The 23,134-nt window shown below is 46.6% G+C and overlaps 12 protein-coding genes across 12 annotated transcripts; 9 read left to right on the forward strand and 3 right to left on the reverse strand.

The window, feature by feature from the left end:
• Nucleotides 1-563: 563 nt before the first annotated feature.
• BU24DRAFT_403243 (uncharacterized protein) lies at nt 564-1,987 on the reverse strand. Its single transcript, XM_033525561.1, has 2 exons — nt 1,678-1,987; nt 564-1,609 (listed from the first exon to the last, which is right to left on the reverse strand). Exons 1-2 carry the CDS (start codon nt 1,839-1,841, stop codon nt 616-618), a joined length of 1,158 nt encoding a protein of 385 aa, XP_033376707.1. The 5' UTR covers nt 1,842-1,987; the 3' UTR covers nt 564-615.
• A 178-nt stretch (nt 1,988-2,165) lies between these two features.
• BU24DRAFT_403245 (DNA repair protein-like protein rad5) lies at nt 2,166-6,014 on the forward strand. The gene is made up of 3 exons (XM_033525562.1): nt 2,166-2,531; nt 2,582-5,585; nt 5,651-6,014. Exons 1-3 carry the CDS (start codon nt 2,216-2,218, stop codon nt 5,727-5,729), a joined length of 3,399 nt encoding a protein of 1,132 aa, XP_033376708.1. The 5' UTR covers nt 2,166-2,215; the 3' UTR covers nt 5,730-6,014.
• Nucleotides 6,015-6,867: 853 nt separating this feature from the next.
• BU24DRAFT_315271 (uncharacterized protein) lies at nt 6,868-7,587 on the forward strand (the record flags this gene model as incomplete). The annotated part of the gene is made up of 3 exons (XM_033522865.1): nt 6,868-6,970; nt 7,021-7,134; nt 7,190-7,587. Coding segments are annotated over 3 exons (615 nt in total), but the record flags the coding sequence as incomplete, so codon positions are not given.
• A 678-nt stretch (nt 7,588-8,265) lies between these two features.
• Nucleotides 8,266-9,134, forward strand: BU24DRAFT_98581 (uncharacterized protein). Its single transcript, XM_033534865.1, has one exon. It carries the CDS (start codon nt 8,362-8,364, stop codon nt 9,049-9,051), a length of 690 nt encoding a protein of 229 aa, XP_033376710.1. The 5' UTR covers nt 8,266-8,361; the 3' UTR covers nt 9,052-9,134.
• A 512-nt stretch (nt 9,135-9,646) lies between these two features.
• On the forward strand, nt 9,647-10,440 carry BU24DRAFT_429403 (uncharacterized protein). Its single transcript, XM_033529723.1, has one exon. It carries the CDS (start codon nt 9,683-9,685, stop codon nt 10,190-10,192), a length of 510 nt encoding a protein of 169 aa, XP_033376711.1. The 5' UTR covers nt 9,647-9,682; the 3' UTR covers nt 10,193-10,440.
• Nucleotides 10,329-11,873, reverse strand: BU24DRAFT_415918 (FAD/NAD(P)-binding domain-containing protein; the record flags this gene model as incomplete). The annotated part of the gene is made up of 4 exons (XM_033526332.1): nt 10,329-10,546; nt 10,606-10,801; nt 10,861-11,388; nt 11,451-11,873. The coding sequence occupies 4 exons, from the start codon at nt 11,871-11,873 to the stop codon at nt 10,329-10,331; spliced, it is 1,365 nt and encodes a 454-aa protein (XP_033376712.1).
• Nucleotides 11,874-13,442: 1,569 nt separating this feature from the next.
• BU24DRAFT_437924 (2,3-dihydroxybenzoic acid decarboxylase) lies at nt 13,443-14,518 on the forward strand (the record flags this gene model as incomplete). The annotated part of the gene is made up of 2 exons (XM_033530228.1): nt 13,443-13,744; nt 13,795-14,518. The coding sequence occupies 2 exons, from the start codon at nt 13,443-13,445 to the stop codon at nt 14,516-14,518; spliced, it is 1,026 nt and encodes a 341-aa protein (XP_033376713.1).
• Nucleotides 14,519-14,915: 397 nt separating this feature from the next.
• BU24DRAFT_475544 (uncharacterized protein) lies at nt 14,916-17,553 on the forward strand (the record flags this gene model as incomplete). Its single annotated transcript, XM_033532906.1, has 5 exons — nt 14,916-15,531; nt 15,647-15,852; nt 15,908-16,326; nt 16,385-16,987; nt 17,043-17,553. The coding sequence occupies exons 1-5, from the start codon at nt 15,087-15,089 to the stop codon at nt 17,551-17,553; spliced, it is 2,184 nt and encodes a 727-aa protein (XP_033376714.1). The 5' UTR covers nt 14,916-15,086.
• Nucleotides 17,554-17,987: 434 nt separating this feature from the next.
• Nucleotides 17,988-18,311, reverse strand: BU24DRAFT_330804 (uncharacterized protein; the record flags this gene model as incomplete). Its single annotated transcript, XM_033523028.1, has 1 exon — nt 17,988-18,311. A coding segment is annotated over one exon (324 nt), but the record flags the coding sequence as incomplete, so codon positions are not given.
• A 1,078-nt stretch (nt 18,312-19,389) lies between these two features.
• On the forward strand, nt 19,390-20,051 carry BU24DRAFT_468979 (uncharacterized protein; the record flags this gene model as incomplete). Its single annotated transcript, XM_033532567.1, has 3 exons — nt 19,390-19,651; nt 19,734-19,901; nt 19,960-20,051. 3 exons carry the CDS (start codon nt 19,390-19,392, stop codon nt 20,049-20,051), a joined length of 522 nt encoding a protein of 173 aa, XP_033376716.1.
• Nucleotides 20,052-20,340: 289 nt separating this feature from the next.
• Nucleotides 20,341-20,490, forward strand: BU24DRAFT_326588 (uncharacterized protein; the record flags this gene model as incomplete). Its single annotated transcript, XM_033522988.1, has 1 exon — nt 20,341-20,490. A coding segment is annotated over one exon (150 nt), but the record flags the coding sequence as incomplete, so codon positions are not given.
• A 1,830-nt stretch (nt 20,491-22,320) lies between these two features.
• BU24DRAFT_415923 (uncharacterized protein) lies at nt 22,321-23,074 on the forward strand (the record flags this gene model as incomplete). Its single annotated transcript, XM_033526333.1, has 4 exons — nt 22,321-22,396; nt 22,455-22,547; nt 22,595-22,692; nt 22,748-23,074. The coding sequence occupies 4 exons, from the start codon at nt 22,321-22,323 to the stop codon at nt 23,072-23,074; spliced, it is 594 nt and encodes a 197-aa protein (XP_033376718.1).
• Nucleotides 23,075-23,134: the final 60 nt, after the last annotated feature.

Here is a 23,134-nt window from a genome sequence, read left to right on the forward strand (position 1 = left end):
ATCGTCAATCCACGATACAGTTCTCTGCATCCAGTTTCCTAACGGAAGATTACTTGTGATATCTTTGGCAACACATTTACACAACAGTGATTGATTGACGTTCAACCCTACCAGTATATTGATACCACGCCTACGGCCCTCATTACTCAACAGAACCCCTTCGAGGTCACGTGTCTAAGTCCCTACTCAGACGACCCCGTTACAGTATATCTCCTGGGCACCAGCCCATTACATCTAGTTACTACCCTAGGATAGGTATTTCTACTAGGATATTAGGTTCTATACTAGGATATTAGGTTCTATACTAGGATATTAGGTTCTATACTAGAATATTAGGTATTTCTACTAGGACATTATGTTTTTTTTTAGGGTTTCTATCTATTATAAGGAGGATATTAGGTTTTCTAGTAGGGTAGATATCAGGTTGATATCCAGTAAGTGAATATTAATAGTTACTGCCCTGGGATAGTTTGTTGTAGCAGGGTTGCAACAGGAAGTGTCAGGAAAGGGGTAATAATAAGGATCAGAAGCACTGTAGAATATCCCTTGAAGGTAGAGGGAGAGTAAAGAACCAGTTTCATTATTTTTACATAGTTGTAGCTTGCATGCAGAGTGTTATATGTGCCTCCGACTATATGCCCAATAAGCCTTCCATGGCAACGTCCAATCCGCCTTCCTAAGTGATGCATCGAAAAGATCGAAATCAACCTTCTGCAACCGATCCAACCACGACTGCGTCGCCACGCTCGCCATGAACACCCCGAACGCCTGTTCCACCTCCGCGAGCTGCACATCCGTCCCAGCGTTCAACTGCTGCGGTGTGTACTCGTGCTCCGCGTCGTGCTGATGCTCGAATTCATGGCCCAGCGTGCCTTCGGAACGTAGCTTGGACACCATCTCCCGCGCTGTGATTAGGTGGTCGTTGGCACGGGTTGCGACAGCGAAGACAGCGTCGCGGAGGCCAGGGGCAGAGGACCCGAGGCGGAAGACGTCTTCTTCCCTGACGCCGGAGTCTGCCATCACGTCTAGGGGAAGCATGACGGCGCCTTGCGTGGGCCCCGATGCGCCGGTGATTGAATTGCTGGTTGCGAAGGGTTGGGTGGGCGGGAAGGCGATGAGGGGGATACCCCGGAGGACGGCGGCGATGCCGGTGGCTTTGCCGATGTGCGAGGCGACGTGGTCGGTCGTTATGGATGCTTGGGGGAGTGCGGAAAGAGTGAGGTACATCATTGTTGAGTAGGTGTTCTCCACGTAGGTTTCCAGCGACGAGAGCGTGGGGTAGGGCGGGTTTCCGAGGTACTGTTCCCGGGTGTTGATGATGCGGTTGAACCAGTTCCTGCTGAGCTTTGCCCGACCGCCGGAGTGGTGGTGAAGTGCCTCTTGGGCTTGTGAGAGAAGGATCGCGACTGGTTCTTTGGGAGGTCGTCCATCGAGCGCTTTTGCGACGGTGTCTCGCCAGAACTGCATGCGCATCATGCCTACGGTGGGTGTACTTGTGGTGTCGGCGACACGGGCGACGTCGATGTTGAGGGCGCGGATTGCGAGATAGGCATCGCGGGCTGAGGAGGGTATAAACGGCATTAGTGTATGAGAGGGCGCATCATATTTGCTACGTCAATGTCAGTATTGTTGCTGTCTAGATGAGAACCAGATGCGGAGGGGGCGGGGAAGACATACCGGATGATCTCTACGCAATATCGTCGGGCGGACTGAATTTCCTCCCTTGAAGGCGTAGCCGACTGTGCTAGACATGGCGCTGAGTGAAATTGTCGCCGTATTCGGAGTTTTTGAAGTCGAATAGCCCGTCTTGCGGGGACTGTTGAAATGCTCGAGAGTTGCATGGGAAATTTTGGAGCGGAATAAAAAAAAAGCAGTGGCAATGTATAAGAATCTCGGTATCAATCCATTGCTTGGTGGTGGCGGTATGCTGTAAAACCAAATCGTAAGAAACAAGTGCTGCGAATCATTCAACAGATCTAAAACCGCAATTGAGTCGTATGGGGAGGGTTGAAGTTTGAAGCTGTACGTAGGTAGTCAAACGTCGACCATTCACGGCAAGGATGAAGATGATGATGATGTCGGTGTTCGGAGGTCCGTGCGTTACGTGAAAGCGTGTCAGGGCAGAGAGACGCGACTTCCCTGGGGAGAATTTACGAACAACCAAGGTTAGGTACCTACATACGGGAACCATCTACCCACATCGCTCTACAACGCCATGGATGATCCGCATCCAGGGGAGAGACCCCGAAAGAAACCTCGATTCTGGGTGGAAAAAAATGAGGAACCTGTCGTTGAGTCGGTCCATCCTGCCGTTACCCCTCTGCATGTCAATGTTTCGCCGTCGCCGTCGCCGCCACCACCGAACAATGAGGCACCGACGGATGAGCAGCCAAAGGTAGAAGATAGTGAACTCCATGCCGACAGTATAACCGATGGCTTCGATACTGGCCTTCTGCAAGCCGTGGTTGGCGAATTGGCCCCGAGCGTGTTGCAGATCCTACAGCGTCGAAGCAACAATGATGTGCAACGCGGTATATTCTCCCATGCGAAACTTGTAGGCCCTTCTGACCTTTGGAAACAGCTATCAATCTCTACCTTGACGGTTCATGGCAGTCCGCGCCTCCTTCAGTTACTCCCTCCACCAGTACATCTTTACCTTTCCAAACGAGACTTACGAACGGACTCAAACGACAAGATACTGAGATGTCGTCTATCTCGACTCCGGATTCGGAAGCGTCATCGACACCTATGGCTCCTATTCTCAAAGCAATGCCCTCGAAACGTTATATTGGATCTTTTGGCGCCGTGGCGTGGGCCACAAGAAGTGGAAGAGGATTGCTACAACATGCGGAGAAAGTGGGGATCGAGCGCAGTAAGATGAAGGAATATCCAACCAAGAAGCGCGCCGTAAACAACAAGAAGCAGGATGTAGTAGTCAGATTCACAAACGCAAAGGGCGAAGAGGTGGGAAGACTTGAGAACGGTTTCGCCGCTTGGATATCTGTCTTGATCGATCAAAAGCTTTGTTCATTTGAGGGAAGCTGTGTGTACGTTCCTGACCGACTGAAGACCGGCGAGACCGTCTACCTCCAGCTACAATGTTTTTTCGTGCGAAGTGCATTCGATAAGAGGAAATTTGTCAAACCCGATAGTAATCGTGCCATCAGCCCGTTTGAAGAGTTGGAAAGCCGGGACGAAAAGGATCTCCGCCTTAGGCAGGTCGCCATGGTAAAGCTTTTCGAAGCCATAAACCTGAGTCCATCCCGTAACAACGAATCCACCGAGAAACATAAACGTCAGGGACTGTTGCAGGCGGCAGAGAGCGCTGAAAGCAAAGAGCAAAAGGAGAAAACAAAAGCAATCACATCTACACTACCAGGCTCGTCGCCCCCATCGGAGGAGAACGAAGAGGGCGAGGAATTGGAGCAAGACCAGTTGGACTCACTATACAAGAAAGCTCAATCATTCGACTTCAACACACCAACCCTTGAACCTGCCAGTACTTTTTCCATGGACCTTCGAAAATACCAGAAACAAGCTCTGCATTGGATGGTTGGTAAAGAGAGAGACGAAGCCGCAGAAAACAGGGAGTTATCGATGCATCCGCTTTGGGAGGAGTACGTGTGGCCGACGCAAGATGCCGACAACAATCCGGTCCCGACCGTTGATGAACAGACAATGTTCTACGTCAACCCCTACTCTGGAGAACTCTCGCTGGAGTTTCCTCGGCAAGAACAGAACTGTTTAGGTGGTATTCTTGCAGACGAGATGGGGTTGGGCAAAACAATCGAGATGCTCAGTTTGATTCATACCCACAGGAACTCAGTGCAGGAGAAGGATTCAACTGTCAAGCGGCTTCCACGACTGTCTAAGAGCAGTGCGACCGTAGAGCAAGCACCATATACAACTCTAGTCGTCGCTCCCATGTCGCTTTTAGCACAATGGGCGAGCGAAGCCGAGAAAGCGTCGAAGGACGGAACTTTGAAGATATTGCTATATTACGGTGCCGAAAAGTCCGCGAACCTGCAAAAGCTGTGTTGCGAAGCGAATGGTGCCAATGCACCCAACGTAGTCATCACCAGCTACGGGACTATACTATCTGAGTTTAACCAAGTAGCAGCAATGGATGGCAATCGTGGGTCTCACGGAGGACTGTTTTCGCTAGAGTACTTCCGCATCATCCTCGACGAAGCCCATTACATAAAGAATCGACAGTCAAAGACCGCGAAGGCTTGCTATGAGCTCAGCGCAACACATCGATGGGTTCTCACCGGAACGCCAATTGTCAATCGCCTTGAGGATTTGTTCAGTCTAGTCCGATTCTTGAAAGTCGAACCCTGGAGTAACTTCTCTTTCTGGAGGACGTTCATCACGGTACCCTTCGAATCGAAAGACTTCCTTCGGGCCTTAGATGTAGTTCAAACCGTGCTGGAGCCTCTCGTGCTTCGCCGAACAAAAGACATGAAAACACCAAGCGGTGAAGCTCTAGTACCTCTTCCTCCACGAACGATTGAGATCGACAAAATCCAACTATCACAAGATGAGCGGGAAGTATATGACTACATCTATATGCGCGCAAAGCGCGTTTTTGCTCAAAATGCTGAAGCTGGAACTCTTATGAAATCGTACACCACCATCTTCGCCCAGATTCTCAGACTGCGACAGTCGTGTTGTCATCCCGTCCTCACGCGAAAGAAGGACATTGTAGCTGAAGAGGAGGATGCCGCCGAAGCGTCGGATCTTGCCAATGGTCTTGCTGATGATATGGATCTCCAGTCACTCATCGAGAGATTTCAGTCTGATGGCGAGCAAGATGCCAATTCCTTTGGTGCCCACGTCCTGAAGCAAATTCAAGACGAGTCGAATTCCGAATGCCCGATATGCTCTGAAGAGCCAATGCTTGATCAGGCAGTCACCGGCTGTTGGCATAGTGCCTGCAAGGAATGCCTCCTTAATTACATTAACCATCAGCGGGACAGAAACATTCTCCCGCTCTGTTTCAATTGCAGAAACCCCATCAATGCCCGCGATATCTTCGAAGTGGTACGGCATGACCACTTGCTTGAAGAAGACTCTCTTCAGAATTCAATCGAAAGCTCTTCTCAAACTCCTCGAATTTCCCTGCGCCGTATCGGTCTTGCCGGATCCGCGAAGACACAGGCCTTACTCGGCCATCTAAAAGCCGAAAGGCGTGAAGACAGGGCCACCAAATCTGTTGTGTTCTCTCAGTTCACGTCCTTCCTCGACCTCATCGAGCCTGCCCTTACTCGCGATCACATCCCATTTGTTCGTTTTGACGGTTCAATGTCGCAAAAGCAGCGCGCAATAGTGCTCCAAGAGTTCAATGAATCTTCTCAACCTTATGTGCTGTTATTGAGTTTACGTGCTGGTGGTGTTGGGCTCAATTTGACATGTGCACAAAGAGTCTTCATGATGGACCCTTGGTGGAGCTTCGCGGTAGAAGCACAAGCCATAGACCGGGTGCATCGGATGGGGCAGACGAAGAAGGTGAAGGTTGTGCGATTTGTGGTAGAGGGCAGCATCGAAGAGAAAATGCTGAAGATCCAGGATAGGAAGAAGTTCATGTAAGTATTCCGATGAAAGCAGTCCTTAAGTGTCCAGGAGCAACTTTTACTGACATCTTTCGCAGTGCAAGTTCTTTGGGCATGATGAGCGACGAGGAGAAGAAACTTCAGCGTATCGAGGATATCAAGGAGCTTCTCAGCTAAGTGGTTTGATGTCATAGCCTTTTGTACGATAAGTAGCGTGACATAGCACTGCATGCATATATCGGAATGGTTCGGCGTTGTATTGTGTCTATAGATACGGAGGAGGAGTACATGAGTCTGCGCAATGCCATCAGCGTATTCATGTCTAAAGCGTTTCACGCGGTGCGGAATGGAGGCAACCGGAACAACGTCGCGCAGCGATGCGCATATTAAAAGCATGGTTTGTATTTGGGACCATGTGAAGATTAGCTAGAACCAAGCGAGCATCATGACATTTAATGGAACACTTTGCCAACTGCTTCGACGTTCTTAGGCGTATAGTAGAATTGGAGATCGTTTTACTGGCATATCTCGCCAGGCAAGTTGATCCAATGAGGCCATGTGTATGTTGTCGATCAGGTCTGAGGCTATTCAGAAACTCTTTGCAAGAGCAGTAATACCGAATCGAGTGTTGTTAAGGAGGCCAATGGCCTTATTATTAAGTCAGAATCAAAAGCATAGTTTTCGCATGATATCGACGGATGTGTATGTAATGGAGAGTTCTTCGAGGATAAGTACGCAGCTACGCATCAGATACAACACTGTGCTTGAGAGACCATTTCCATATAAGTTTCAAATATCGCCTAGGAGCTGACAAGGTTGAAATCGGTCCTTAATCTACTATATATTTATTTGAAGGTACTGCGAAAGCTTCTAGGACCACATGGTCACCGAGCGATTTTGGAATTAGACTACCACTGGCGTGACTAGGGATCAAGAGAAATGTTCCAGATCAAAGCGGTGCGTAAAGCAGTCGGCAAATGCCCGTTCATTTAGAGTAAATTATTACGATATTGGGGAATACACTAACCCAACGAGGCGTGTATATATTGCAGTGTGGCAATGACATGGGACCACAGCCTAAATTCAGCACTGCACATGATGTTAAACGTTGCGAACCCGCCTTCACACAGCGCAAATCGTCGCTTGGGATCTATGAAATCCGACGTGGACGTTGTGCGCTGCTTACATGATGACGTTCTCTAAACATGCACTAAAAGAGGAGGAAGAAGCATTCCTCGCTGCTCCCATAGGGCAAAACGAAACCCATGCTGCTCCTGATTCATGCTCGCCGTGGAAACGAACTGCGTCCGTCACGCGCATCATGATTGAGGTTTTGATGATGATCACCATCATAGTCTTAGCGATTTCGAAGTCCAAAGTTGGGTGCAGTAATCTCAAAAGAACACCAGTTCCACGATGTACGATGTCTCACCTCATAACATAGAATTGGCTATTAATTCCGTCTCAGTTCCACGAAAGATCACTACATTTCGCTCTGATCCAAGATACATTCAAGAAGGGATGTTTTTCAACGAGTCTGATACGCTTCATACGCTGCACAACTGGATAGGACTAAGTTCTGGTACAGCACACTGCACTGTGAATACTTTGATATCATTGCTAACACTTATCTTCAGCGAGTCGCGGGTACATAGTGATCAATGAGGCAGGTCCTTTTGATCTTCCAGAGCCTTACGAAGTAGCCCTTGATCGCCAGAATAATGGGCCGGGATACATGATGTCAGTGTTCCATCAACTTCACTGTTTATCATACCTCGCGGAGCATTTCCAACAAGGCTACGGAGGAATTTCTCTGGAAGAGGAGGTGGCGCATCATTCGGCTCATTGTTTCAATTATCTCCGACAAGGAATTGTTTGCTCTGCAGACACGACATTGGAAGGCAAGACGAAAGATGGACCTGGCGAAGGGTCTGAGCATGAGTGTGTCGATTATGATGCATTATTAAAATGGGCAAACACGCATTCGGCGTATAGATGGCGAGAGGGCCTTTTGCCTGGAGAGTCGATTCTATGATTAGTTGTATCTTCCACAGACACACTGTAGCTCGAGAATTTGGTCGTATGCATCAGTTTTGCACATGTCGCAACCCCGGCTGCGGGTTCCCTGGTGGTTTACAATGTTAACTTGAGCCATATTCAATTGTAGCAGCATTCGGGAGGACCTTAAACGCTCTGATAAAGCATGTCATAGAGTTACATCAGAAGGACTGAGGAAAAATCCAGCACTGCACGGTTAAAAGCGAGGAAACCATACGGTCTATTTTACTAGCTATAGCGAGAGATTTCGTAACATGGATTATTTGCAAGCAAGATAATTGTTTTGTCGCCATATTGTTAGTGGAACCTTTTTGAAAAGACCCTTTTCTCATCTTACCAATCCGCTACTACGCACGCCGGGGTAGGAGACAGGTCATTTCTAGCGTGTGAACACAGCATATAGGGCATCGTTGGGCTGGAAGTCAATCATCCGTAGGTCCCCAGCATCTGAAAAGAAGTGTATAGTGTATGTCTTAACATGATTATTATCGATCGAAATTATCTCAATATGGTATTAGCGTTGCCGTGTTCCGAGACGGCGAGCTCTGGGCTAGGCTTGGGTTCATTCTTTTGGACGCCTGGTCATCAATGATGTCAGCCTTGAATTGGCACTGTGGGAAAGAATATGCAATGCATGAACTCATTATAAAGAGGCGGGGGTAGTACAGTAGTACCGTGGGATATTGTAGCACAACGATTGTCCAGACTGCTAGCCATAGAGAACCACGGTCACAATCATTTTACACTCGCTATGTACCGATTCCTTCCGTACCCGCACGTCGCGATCGCTTTACTCCTGAGTCTACCAACAATTTTGAAGGCGCAAAAGCCTTTGGTTGAATGCCCGAAACTGCTGTACTGGGATTTAGCAGAAGCAAATGTTTCTCATAAAATCCCAGCACTCAAATTGAACGGTCTTAACATGGAACGTGACGGTGACAGGCAATGGGAACTGCACTTTCGAACCAGCCTTGGTCCCAGCACGTCAACATATTTCCTCGACACTGCCGATTCTAATATGACCAACATTGGGCTCTGTTCAGGAGGTTTACGCCTGATGGATCGTAACACGTGGCAATTATCAAAGGGGGTGATAGAACGCAGCCTAAAAGACAATGGAGACTGCAAAATAATGCTAGGTGAAGCCTGTACAGAGGCACTGAGGCAACACTACGAGAGAGAAGCAAGAATGGCATACATGATACATGGAAGGTGTCTACAATGCGAAGAAGAGCCTTGCTCTATTGAGCCAAGTGCTACGAATGCCGGTACACCTTGGAACGATACGGTTCCATACCAATGCTCAGGCCTGGTTGATGGACGCCAGGAGTGGGTTTCTGGTGCAGGGTCATTATGGATGGATGGTAAGTTGATCTCGGTTTCCCCCTTGTTTCACACTGTACTATTTTACACTGTACATCGTGAGACTGTTGCTTACTGAGTATGCAAAGCTGGAAATTTCACGAGAGACCCCGATGCTGAAGATTGTGCCCGCCAATATACGTCTGAACCTTTGGAAAAGATCTCTATTGCAGGGCAATTTAGAGGTGGCGTTGCCATCTCAGCCAGTTTCCCAACTCCGGCATTCTTCACCTTCTTCGTCAACATGAGCACGGAAACCACCAAGTATCGGGGTATACCTATCGTTGAGGTTGCATGTCTGACACCCAGCATCAACGACAGACCGAAGGTCTCTGAGCCACGCCCAGCAAAGGAAATATTGGATGACGATCGATATAACTGGCATGAACGGGCAACGGATCCTGACGATATCAGAAATTCGAGTGCGCGAGGGCGGAAAGTCTCCTTTTTATTTCTGATAGCTTCCTTCTCAAGTGTGTTGATGTTCTAAATTTGAAGTGAAAGGAATACGTCGTGTGTAGTATTTCAGCACGTAAGGAATGCCTAGGTAGGGACATAAAATAATATCGTTCGGCCGAAGCTCGGATTAGCCTGGTAGTCGTGTCTTATCGATAACTCAGGGTGCTGAAACTTCGGGTGCAATTAACGACATCCCTCGATTACTGCATTACTCGTCTACAATTAATTTCGTCCCCGAAAACACAAGAGAAATGGCAAACAGGGACGACACCCAGGCAGCGCCGACTGGACTGCCAGAACATGTATCCATTTATTCCCCCAGCGATGCTCAAGCTGGGGATGATCTTTTCAATGCTCAAATATTTACACGCTTGAGTATCTCTTCCTCGACATCGTCAAGAGTAATCGCCACAGCCCTCGCGACATCATCAAATTCGACAAACAATACCGTATCTCAAAGCTTCTGTGTGCAGCACAACAATGTGCTACTGGTCTTTGACACAGATACCAAGGATGATTGCGATCTACACCACGAGCATGTGCGAACAGTATGCCTGATGCTGAAAGACCACGACTACGCTATTGATTATGCGAGATGCGTGTTTGACGCCGTATCGGCACAACAGGCTGGTTTCCAATTCGACAAGATGAATGGTGGAAGCATATTAATCGTCGACATAATGGCATTGCAAGATGAGGAGGATGATACAAGCAGTGACGAGGGCGAGGATAACAAGTCGACGGAAAACGACAGCGCTTGAAGCGGTGCGCGTATTGGGTTATTAGTATGTACTTAATAGATTCGTTGCATTAAGTGTAGGATGCATGCCAACTCAGATGAGATTGATTTACTTCAATTATGATTTACCCAGCTGACTACTTCACGAGGAAGACATACTATAGCCGTGTAGACTTATCGACAGTGATTCCGTTTGATAGTTCAAGGCCAAAAGGTAGCCCTCTGCTGTAAGAATCAGAATAAGGTTCTCCGCGTCTTTCTGCAAATGCCTGGTCGATATCCTTGTACATGTCGTATGCATTCATCTCTTCAATGGTCAATTTCTTCCGTTCGTCTTCCACTTTGTAGTTCGACAGTTTTGTATTGCTCGAAAAGCCTGGAGAAATCCAAATTAACAACGCACGATTGGATTCCCTTGGGATTGTCCGTACTTACCGATGCGTTCGTTGATATTATAAGCTGCCTTGGCAGCAGAGGATTGAACCTTCGTTGCGCGGGGCAAGCGAACGGTTTGATACACAGCCAGAGATTCGTTTACGTCTCCATTGAAATATTTCTTGCTGAACAATATGCCTAACGCTGCGGCATCTTCAATAGCCATGCAAGCTCCCTGACTTTGATGGGGCATCATCTACCGAAATGCGTTAATTCCTAGGAGATTTTGTTGAGCAGACGAGGATGGTTTCATACCGGGTGAGCAGCATCGCCGAGCAATGCCACTGTGCTTTTGACAACGTAAGGATAAGGCTCGTGGACCCAGAGCCGCCAGGGTTGTATCTCGATTCCTATAGCAAGATGCGCCTTCACCTGCGCATCAAGCTCAGGGTATGGTGCAAGCAGTTCCTCCACTGGTCGATCGGCACCGCCCCACGTATGGTTCGCATAATCTCCTACTGAACGTGGGAAGAAACAGTAGTAGGAAAGGAGGTTACCGCCATTGCATGGAGAAAGCACAATTTTATCCCACTTGCCTTCTTGGCCACCCCAGTACTCTAGTGCGCTGTCCAAAGAGTAGTCCACAAGGCCAAGTTTCCTGGCATCTTCTGTCATGACATTGGCATGTAAGCAGCTAGACTCAGCTGGTCGTTTCTCTGGATTAAGACCAATTATCTTTCGTGTGATTGATCCTATGCCGTCTGCTCCGATTATCAAATCATGTTGAGCCTTGTAGCCGTTGGTGAAGGTGATCCAGCCCGACTCGAGGTCTATGGTTTGGCACTATATGATGCGGTCAACAATACTTAAGGGCAAAGTATAGAAATAACGAGCTTTATCCTTACCGGATGGTCCACTACCAATTTTGCTGCTATTCCTTCGCCCTTCTCTTGCAATGCACAGTCCATCAGCATCTGGTGCATATATTGCCGATGAAACATGTTGTATACATAGCCCCATCGCTCTTCATAATCATCGAGGTCGTATATGCTAACTGGTTCTCCAGTTTTCCAATCTCGATTGATCAGTCTCTTAAGAACGACGGGATCGCCCTTCTCCACATCGACGCCCCATTCATGCAACCACCTGGTACCATTTGCTGCACATGATACTGATGCTCCAGCCTCTCCAGCAAAGTCGTTTCGCTCGTAAATAGTGACCTCGTGGCCCGCACGACGAAGCGCAATCGCAGTGGACAATCCGCCTATGCCACCGCCAATTACAGCAACGTTCAACTGTCTCCAACCGTTCGTGCCTGGGAGGCTCATGACTTCCCTCAAAAAGTATTTCTAGATTCCCTAAAGTACAAGTTTTTGCAGCGTTGGGGAGAAGAGGATGAATTTGTGGAGGGCTTGGGTGTGATTTCATGAAAGCAGAAAGCAGAGAGATCGCCATCTATAACTATTCACCCAGCACCAAGCCTTATCAAGCTCAGGCTGACATTTGGACGAGCGGAACTTCACTGCTACCCGATGCGGAAGTGTACAGTCATAATCTCTCGTATCGAAGACTTTATTGGTAGCTATCACGGCTATCGCGTCGTTTCCACCGCGCGCGGGGTGCAATAGCCGCTATCTGACGCAAGTCATTGATCAACAGGAACGCGAAGTTACATTCACATCGAATTAGATAGTCGTACTCTGATATCAACATCCATGAATCTATAGATGCGGAAACGGGTTGCATCGAAAGAGGGTGCCTTATCGGATGGTAAGTGCTTCTGCGTTTGTGGGAGCATCTGTCATTGGCATGACTATCATCATTGAATGACCAAAACACAATTACTTTACTTGAAAATATAAACGAATACAAAACGCGATATCAAATGATACCTTGATAATCAATCAGAAGACGCAATAGAGGCAAAGTTCATCATCAAGCTTCCAAGATCTACTCCATTCTATTTTTTATTTTTCCTTTGGTTAAACAACGTATACAGAGTCATAGACGCTCGTATACACACTGATCTATATTACTAATGCGACTACATTAAACAAGAGAGAGCGGAGTCGGGTTTATTACCTTGAAGTCAATACCAAAAACATTTTATTCATACAAGAATTCTTGTCTGGGTCACGAATTTCCACCACACTTTGTGTTTGCTCTCCAACAACCTCCGCTTCTCATGGAATACTTAGTCAATCAAACTATTGTGAACAGTAGCAAGATTATGTCCAAAGTTTCGAATCCGAATTTTGGGGAAATTTGCTGTCCGTTGGAAAATACATGATTATAATTAAGCAAGGGAAATAACCAGGTATTCCGCATTAAAGTTGTCTTTCTTTTGCATGCAACTTCGAGTCTAGAGATACAACACTATGAGAATTCATAGTCCTTGCTGTGTTTTGCGCGACAACATTCAAGCTGAATAGCCGACTCCATGCATACCAACAAATACATAACTAGTTACGACGCTCGCTTGGCCACTTGATCAGCTGCCAGACTGGGGAGGTGAGTTCACTTTTAGCATGCCCGTTCCGCAATAATAGCATGATTGATGTGGGAACATAGCCGCCGTGGTCATATAGCATAGACCAAAATATCCACGCCCGAGTGTCCAATAAACAGGATCCGGAACCGCGGGGAAATGCTTCATGCGGGGGACCCCAAATCCGACATCAAGTATCCGCCTCAGATGTCGTCAGGCGGTAGATTTCCACCCACTTCACGGACAACTTCCGCATTTGTTCCTATATAAGTAAAAATGAAAGCTTTCATTTGCAATGCTCTCCAAGTACAGCCTTCTCAGAATTTCAAGACAAACATCTAAATTTTTTCTGGTCATCAAGTCGCCACCCTTCTTTCCAAGAATTGCTCTTCCAAAAACTCGTGGCACAATGCGCGGAAAGGTCATACTGGAGGAAGCATTTGCCTTGCCTCGGCTGGAGGAAAAGACTAAGTGGTGGGCAGGCTTGTTCAGCACAGATGTTGAAAAACATACTCGTGAAATACAGGACTTGACAGACATTCGACTCAAATATGCAGATCAGCACGGAGTCGGATATACAATACTTTCGTATACTGCGCCCGGTGTTCAAGACATTTTCGAACCCCAAGAAGCACAGGCTCTTGCCATGGAAATTAACGATTATGTCGCAGAAGAGATAAAGCCTTTTCCTGATCGTCTTGGTGCTTTCGCGTGAGTAATGCGTCGTTATGATTCCTAGGCACCGACTAAATCAAAAACAGGACCCTTTCCATGCATAATCCCAAGGAGGCGGCGGATGAATTACGACGGACGGTGACCAAGTATGGATTCAAGGGTGCACTCGTCAATGATACCCAAAGAGCAGGAGCGGATGGGGAGGATTATGTTTTCTACGATCAACCCGAATGGGATGTCTTCTGGGAAACACTTGTCGAATTGGATGTACCGCTCTACTTGCACCCAAGAAATCCAACTGGAGTAGTCTTCGAGAAACTTTGGAAGGATCGCCAGTGGCTCATCGGCCCACCTTTATCTTTTGCTGTCGGCGTCAGCCTTCATGCTCTTGGTCTCGTAACCAACGGAGTCTTCGATCGTCACCCTAAAGCTCAGGTAATTCTCGGACATCTCGGCGAGCATATTCCATTCGATATGTGGCGCATCAACCACTGGTTCGAGGACCGCAAGAAGAAGCTTTCACCTGGGCTGGACTGTAAGAAGACAATTCGCGAATACTTCAACGAGAACTTCTGGGTGACGACATCCGGGCACTTCTCGACTACAACTCTGAACTTTGTGAAGGATGAAGTTAGCTCCGATCGCATTCTGTTCTCAGTGGACTATCCATTCGAGACGTTCGAGGATGGATGCAACTGGTTTGATAATGCCGAAATGAACACAGGCGACCGGTTGAAGATTGGTAGGGAGAACGCAAAGGGCTTGTTTAAGCTTGACAACTATAGGGACTCCAGTGCAAAAGTAGTCTAGTCTCAGAGAATCTGACATTTGAATGGCAATGAGTACTTCTTTTTTCCAAGACAATATGAGGTTCAGGTTCCCATTCTGGTAGTCACAATTCAAGTCTACGTGATGAAAGACTAAACCAAATTGATCGGTGCTAGAGTAGTTTTCACAGACAGAAGGTACATATTGTAGATGTTGTAGATGTTGTAGCTATGGGGTTTCTTTTCAGCTAAAAATGCACGCAAGTGTATCTGATATCATTTCCGTCATCAAATCATACTAATCGCCCCCCTCATAACTAATGGTGCATTAACCGACATGTATTCGTTAGCTGTTCGGGTACTGCACCACATTACCCGCGCCCCCGCACTACGCTTATCTCCAACTGCTCCAACTTATCTGGGGTTGCCAACGATACCTAGGTTTTCGCACGTTACATGTGCGGCAAAGACCGCACTTTGAAATTCATTCGCTTCAATGTCGATATCTGCGGACATGATAATAACTCGATCCAGGCAATCTTCTTAATGAAACCACCAAGATCAACGATTAATCGAGCTTATGTAACTACATCCGTTGTCTTAATTCCGCTATGCCTCGTCGACCGGTTAGGCCACAGGATCGCCAGCGGGTCGTACGCGCATGCGACCCATGTAAAGCTTCAAAAAAGAGATGCAACGGAGAACAGCCTTGCAGTGCATGTGAGAGAAAGGGAAATACTAGATCTTGTTGCTACACGGCAGGCCGGCGGCACCATCCTCTTCCGCGTACTAGCTCTGTCCCTCTCCAGCATGTTTCCCAGGAAAATACCAGCACCTGCTCTACAACGAATCTTCCTCAACGGGCACTGATATCACCAAACGGGTCGTGGGAAGGCAATGATCAGTGTGTCAGATCACCGAGTAGTCCATGTAGCATTGATGCAGATACGAGACAGACGCGACCGGAAGAGTACATTGAAGACAGTACACAGGACTCTTCTAGTGATTCTTTGGATCAACCGCCGGTCATGCTATCAAGCGTGAATGGGGAGAAGGGTACGTCGTGATTCACTACCTATAAATCATCGTTCCTTGTACTTGCGAGCATTTCCATACTCCCAAGATATATTAACGAATTTCGGAATATATTAACGATATACCTTGTTCGTAGTTTTCATCGGAAACACAGCGGCGATTTCTTTTCTACGTTTCCTCCAAAGAACGTTGGAGCGAAACGCAGGAACATCCTGCTTTACAGACGCTCAAGAAAGCCATCGACTCTTTGAAGCTGAAACAACATCAATCGGATCGAGTGCTTTCTATGACAGCATGAGCCTTGAAGATAGAATATCGTTCATTCAATCCTTCCTTGATGCTGTGAGTTTTGTTTCATTTTTCTGTCTTCATTTCGGAATATCTAACTCCTTGCTAGTCTGCTGGTCTCCTGGACTTGTACTCGTGGGAAGAAGTCTCTCAAATGTTGAATTTACATTGTCCAACTATTGGGGATAAGGTGGAGCCAACTGCCGAAAGACTGAACAGCCTACAATCAGCATCACTTTACTTAATGGTCGCCATTGGAGCCCAATGTTGTGGTCGTAGCAGAGCAGATGTCACATATGCTGCCGATTTATTCTCCTTCGCTCGCAAGCTGGCTTTAGAGGGAATGTTAGAAACACCTAGTCTTGATCTTGTACGGGTGTTCATATTGATGGCATTCTACATGTGCGGGGCTTGCCGCCGCAATTCCGCTTTTATGTATCTGGGAGTTGCTTCCAAATCTGCTGACATATTGGGTCTTTGCGTGTCCACTCACTATAATCGTCTCTCCTCGGACTCTCGAGACAAAAGGTAAGTTAACATCGATCCTCGTGTACCAGATCGAGTGAGGCGCTAATTGTTGTATTAGGCTACGTACAGCTAAAAGTTTGCGCGTTTTTGATGTTATCTGTAATTCTATTCTTGGCCGGCCTACAAGCACTTCACCCGTTCCCTCGGACTCTAACAGCCATCTCATCGATGACAATTCTATGACCGCAGACGTTAAGTATAAGGCCCTGGCGTTAGGGGCCGCGTACGAAGTGACGTCTATTCTAGACGTTTCTGTTACTAAATCTGCCGCCGGAGATTTGAATTCCAGCGAAGCCGAAACGCTTTTGCTGGCATTACAGCAGCGCAGTCGCAGCTTTCCAACGATTCTAAGACAGCTGGACGGAGAAACAATGGTTTCAGGTCAAAGTGTGACTATCGGAAATATCCATGTTTCTGGGGTCTATTATTTCAGTGTCATCATCGTCACACGCCACTTCCTTATACAGCACGTTGTCCCTCAGCTCTCGAGGCATGCCCGCAGCTCGATCAAGAACCATCATAGCTTACATCGAGACCCAACAACGGACGTCAAAGTTGCCCGTTTAGCTGATGCTTGTGTCGAAGCAGCTACATATATGGCGCAAATGTGTTACCAGGTAATGAAATCCGGGCAGTTGATGGGCAATATGTGCATCATCAAGTAAGTGAGGACTCATGTTCATTATGTAACATCATTTTACTAAAGTATAACGTAGGGCATGGATGTTTGCTACTGGGCTCGTTCTCGGCTTTTCGTTCCTCGCAGAGACGGGGGACACAAGAACTAATCGACAGGCGGCATTTCTTAAGACCTTACAAGTGCTCGGGGACCTCAAGCGTCTTAGCCCACAGGCAGAACAGTATTACAATATCCTTGCAAATTTTCACCAAGCAATCAAAGCATATCATGCTCAAGTGCAACAGGAAGAGCAAATACTAACGCCAAAGCTGGTTGATCAAATATTCCTTCCAGACATAACACATGAGCTTGGGCCAGAGGTAATTGGAGCTCACCTTCCGAGCCCAGACATGAGCATTCTTGATAGCGGTTCCATAGATTGGCAAGAGCAGGTGTCACTCAATATTTTGAATGAGGGAGTCAACATTGAACCCCCATTCCTTGGAGAGCACGACGTAATTGTGCAGATGCTCTGGGAGTTAGATGCACAGAGAATGAGTAACCCCGAACCCTCTCTTCTTGGAACAGAACTTGGATTTCTGCCCTGATATCTTTCTCGTTTCTAGCGCCAAAGTACTTGTTATGTATCCATATAATAGAGCCGATTCGTTTTATGCCTACCAAAATATATTATCTAGATTGATACCCAGTTCTACTTTCAGGGAAGGGTTAGGGTCCTGCTACCTTTTCCTAATATTAAAGTTTGTAACTGCCCTCTTCGGCCGTTGTCTGGGGCAACTGGCTTCGCAGCCTGTGCTGGTAGACGACGCAGAAGAATATCTTTCAATCCAGAAGCATGCTCACATTTGACCATTCGTATCCTAACTACTATCTTTCAGAGAACTACAACGTTTCCTTTAAGCAACTTGTTGAGCAAACCCTTTCTATCCATACTGTACTAGAAGAAAGAAACGCATTTTCCGTATCGGATAATCCCATAAACCGTTTCGCTAGGAACTATTGGCTTTTTAACTTTAGACACACAATGTTCCGTGTGTCCGTATCGTGCAGAGATATCATCCATAGGTTTCTTGTTTACTACAGCGCGGAATTGTTTCATCCAGAGATATGCACAATGGTCGCTGTGTTCGCTTGTATTTGTCCAGACTTTCCCCTGATATTCACCCATGCGCATTGTGTCTATCGGAATGAGACGTGTAAATTCTGGGTCTTCATACCAATTCCAAACCGCATCTGCAATGTACTGCTCCATCAAGTCCGCGTCGTGGCATGGGGCCGGTAACCAAGAACCCAAGAGGACGTCGAATTGGCAATTGTACGACCGAGCTTCGGTGGGACTCCTTCCACAGTCGTTGCGCAATGGTAGGATTTGATGCGTCAATTGAGCATCATTTGTTTCCGGCTTTAGTATGAAGAAGACAGCTATTGTATAGAGAAGGAGTACAGATAGCGCTCCGGAGAAGAAGGAAACTGCGTAACCTAATCTGACAGACTTCTTCTTGTCTGCCAAGGTCTCGAGGATATGTTGCTGTTCGACAGTTCGTTCGCCGTCATGTATTTCTTGCTCGTCCTCGTCATTCATCACTTTTTGATATCGCTGGAAAAGTGTGAATGGAATGACACGTGATAACTTCCTACTCTGTGTTATTATCCGCATCGTACGCAATTTGTGTTGACTATTTCAGGCTCTCAATGAGAAGGAAGCTCGTACATGTTTGTTTGTACGCAGCTTCTTGCGCTCCGTAGCTGTCCCTCAGCAATGCTTGTGGCAAGTTGTAGTCCCGAACATGGATGGATTTAGGTACAATTCGAGAACGTGGTATGCGTTCCAATGCTTGCGCTGCATGCAGTCGATTGTATCTACTCCGTACTATTTGTCACTCTAATTTGCGTGAAGTTAGGCGGTCTGTGAGCATCAGCGTTATCAATAAATAAGGTATTGAGCTGATCTACATCTCATGGGTCCGTGAGTAGTCTAGTTCGGACAGCCATACCAGGTGCGTTGACAAGATACGATCTTTCTCGGCGTTCGGTCACCGGTGCGGTGCTACCCCCGATTATTACAACGGCTCAACTCGTATTTATTCAGTTGGAATTGACTGTCCAAGCACGTTTATTAGACTAAAATGACGCAGCCTGATCGACCTATGGAACATCCTATATAAGTATTTGATAAATCAACGAGTATCAAAATACGAGGCATTGAAGCTAGCAGGATTCGTACATCAAATTACACAGACATCATCGTATTACTTGTTGCATATTGGGAGGCTTGCGTCTCAATGTAGCAAAGCACGAACATAAACAATTACGCCGTAGTATTGAGCTAGAGGGTTAGGAACACGTGACAGCTGCCACCCCTCTTACTTGAATGTGTACGTTCATGTACTCAAGGTTCAACGTTGAGCTTTGAATCTCTTAACATGGCTCATCGTGAAACTGAGCTGTTGTTCCACAGCGACACTAACACGCCACGAAATTCTTCCGAGAGCACAACGATAGAGGTCTATAAAGAAGAAAAGCGATTAGGTGCCAACAATCAGCATCAATCGAATTTATCCAAGCTTTGGACATTTTCAATACTTTCCCTGGCAGTCTATAGTGTAGTGGTAACTGTCCTTTTGCTACGCGTTGAGCTTGCGTCACGGAGGATCTCCTGCCAGCCATGGAGGGCTTCTGACCTAGGTAAGCATAATTTGATCGGATTGTACCTTTCCTTGACTTGCGGCTTAACTCAATGCTGATTCATTTCTTTTCGGGATTCTAGAAGCTGCCCATTCTGCTATCGATGTTGTCGAGAAGAAGTTCACAACGGGAATTCGATCATTCCAAAATGGGACCTTGTATCGCAGTTACGATCCTAGCGAGCCGACCTTCGTGGGCCCTCCTTCCCCAGAGATCGATGCTAATTGGGACAATATCGTCAATCTAGATAGTACGTCGCATTCATACTTATTTAATCGGTCTTCAACACCAACTGACAGGTTGTGCAGCACAAGCGTTCTACGTCATGCCTGAGGAGGCTACATCGCTTCCTGGGCAACCTTACCGGTTCAACAGGTCCGGTGTTTATGAAGTAGAGTAGGATGAAAAGCGCCTCGTCAGTTGAACGTATCAGCTGATGATTTATTTATCTAGGATCGAGGTCTTCCACAGTTTACATTGCTTGGTAAGTAAACATCCGATGCGTCATTGCCCGACAACAAGAACTTACCAAGATATTGTGCAGAACCTCATTCGTAAAGACGTTCATAGTGATTACTACAGTAGTCTTATATCGACAAGGCCGTTCTGGAGAATCCACATTGGCATGTTTCGCAATCTATATATCTGAGTACATGGCACACATCGAACTAATTACAGAGCTTATAGAACATTGCATCGAGGCGCTGCGACAGAATATCATGTGTACTGGAGATTTAACGCCACTACCACTGACATATATCAATGGAATCATGCCTGATTTCGAACAACCTCACACCTGCCGGGACTTCGATAAGATAGTTCAGTGGGCTAAGACAAGGGATGCAACTACTTCTGGAGTTGCTCAAGACAATTTACAAAGACTTAAAAGTGTTGGATTGTAGGTACGATAAATAAATACGGCTTTGATCATATAATCTGAGAAGGAATATCGGTATCAAATTTGTTTTGGGGTTTCTTAGATAACCTCCACCGAAGGCTCGCCAAATTCCAAGGATAATCGCATCCATTCAAACAAGGGCTCGCTATCTTTACAAGTACGCCATAATCCATTTCCCTCTGCTTCCGTTTCGTGAAAGGATGGAATGTAAGTAGAGTCAGCAGCACATAGGATGCTCTGCACGAGACTGTTCAGTACCAAAATTCTGAATGGAATTGGCTATTAGTGCTCACCTGTCTGAGATAATCGAAACATCCCGCAACTAAATTGTATGGCGAGTCTTCCCCTCTATGATCCCGAAAGGTAGATACATAGCTCGCAGATGAAGCAAGAAACATCAGCTCCTGGCGAATGAACACCAGGCAGCGAAGTTGGTGGGACAGGGACATATCCGACCATGTATGCGACCCGTTCTTGAGGTCTGTTGTGATTACAAGTCCCGTCTTTTCCAATGGGAAGTTCGAAGGCAGCACGGCGTTCCATTTCTCGCTTGTAGTGTTATCCCATCGTACAAAAGCTGAGTCTGTAATAAAAATCCGGGATATATCTGCGAGCTCTGGGTGTGTTTCGGATTTTGGTTCAGTTGGGCCAGCAATAATCAGAATACACAGAGTTAGGGCTACTGATGTCGAAACAGCCAAGAAAATCCGATGAAATGATAACATATCGGAATAACAATAGAAAATCGGAAGAAAAGGTGTAATGATAAAGTTTGTTTGTAAGTAAGCGTAGGTGACATTTGAGGGCTGGATTAATAAGTTAGCGTTCGGAATATTGTTCCTTGGTATTTAGTGCTTCTGGACTGCTTATAAAAGCTTGACCATGCTTGTCTGGTATTTTAGCAGCAGAAGGGAGCTAGAAACACTCACTGATCAAGATGATCTCTTATTATTCGCCAACGTACCAGAAATTTGTACTTGTCGCCTTAATTCTTATTTTAACGTTTGCTTTTCATTTCCGGTGGGAACACCGCGATGAACCCTTAGGACCGGTTTCTGTTGCATCCATACGCTACAAATTTATAGAAGACGTTCGAGCCCTGCCTTTCGATCATAAAGCTCAAGAATATTGGGAGAATGAGCTACTTCCCAAGAACCAGGGCTATATTTTCAAATCGGACAGCTCCGGGGCCCAGACAATGCACAGTCTCGGTATGCTTCATCAACTCCACTGCCTTGGAATGTTGAGGTCTCAATTTACGACCCTAATTATGTCCGATCCAGCGGAACATAGCGGTGAAAGCTTTTTCAACCCTGCTAAGAAAGACCTTCGTATTCATCTGGGACACTGCTTAGACCTCATCCGACAGGTACAGTACCACTTTCTACTGTGTCAGTGGCGAAAGCTAATGAATTCTGCCAGGTTGTTATCTGCGATGCAGATCAAAGCTTAGAACCATTCTCGGGTAACGCTCTGGGGACAAGTGGCGCAGGGGTTGAACATCAATGCGGGGACTTCGGGAAATTGCTTGCGATCAGTCATCGCTCGACTCAGGAATTAGTCCAAAAGAATACGAGATTGCGCTAGTATAGAAAGAAACCTGCCAGAACCTGGAACCTTATCAAGAAAGGTGAAAGTTCTCACTTACAGTGTTGACTGTCTGTCCTCATAAAATATGACTTTTCATGTTAGAGAAATGTGTGCAGTCCGGCGGTCAATCCAGCTGTCGGTCTTGTCTTTTTTTATCCTTGTATTTACTGGAGCTTTGTTTATGTATCATTCCCCTAATCCTCTAATATCATTTACATCATTCAGGGAGAGGTCTTTCAACCGAGAAGCTCCACGCTGTAAGTATAAGCCAGACACAATGTCCGATTGACACACTATTGACTAAAGAGGATACAGTCTCAGAAACGAGTGTTCCATTTGAAAATAACAAACTTTTCTTCGGACCTCCAACAGTAACATCTGACGCAGCATGGAAAAGTCTTTTCCCAAGTATGTCTCGGAACTTGAGCAGGCCTTGTATATGCTGATTTGCAAAGAGGGACGAGGTTTTGTCTCACTGAGTAATCCTGTTCACGGGAAGCAAGACAAAAAGCAAGACTTCAGCGTGTCTGGCATTCACCAGTATCACTGTCTGGTATGCTTATCACATAACACCCATTAAAACACTACTTGTTCTCATCGTCTGCCAGTTCACAGTACGAGAATATTTTGACAAAGCGATTCGTGCAATTACTCCCGATGTTGCTTCTACTTCCAACATAACTGAAGAAGAAATCGACCACGTGTATCATTGCATCGAGTACCTACGACAAGCTGTTTTATGCGCCGCGGATCCGGCCCTAGATTTGGCTGAGCCAGTACCGGGCCACCCTGGTCTCGTCAGTGCTCTTGGATGGGGAACAACCCATCGTTGTCGGGATTATGGCAAATTGATGGACTGGGCAGAGACAAATCGCCGCTCAAACTCACAAACGCTACTTCACCACTGGAATGAGAACCCTGATATTCACCATTGAATACTTCTTGGGTTCATGCGAAGGTCTAGCTCATCTACTTCTATCCAAGTCCTACCAGAT

The sequence above is a fragment of the Aaosphaeria arxii genome, assembly GCF_010015735.1.
Source record: "Aaosphaeria arxii CBS 175.79 unplaced genomic scaffold BU24scaffold_19, whole genome shotgun sequence".
NCBI lineage: Eukaryota > Fungi > Ascomycota > Dothideomycetes > Pleosporales > Aaosphaeria > Aaosphaeria arxii.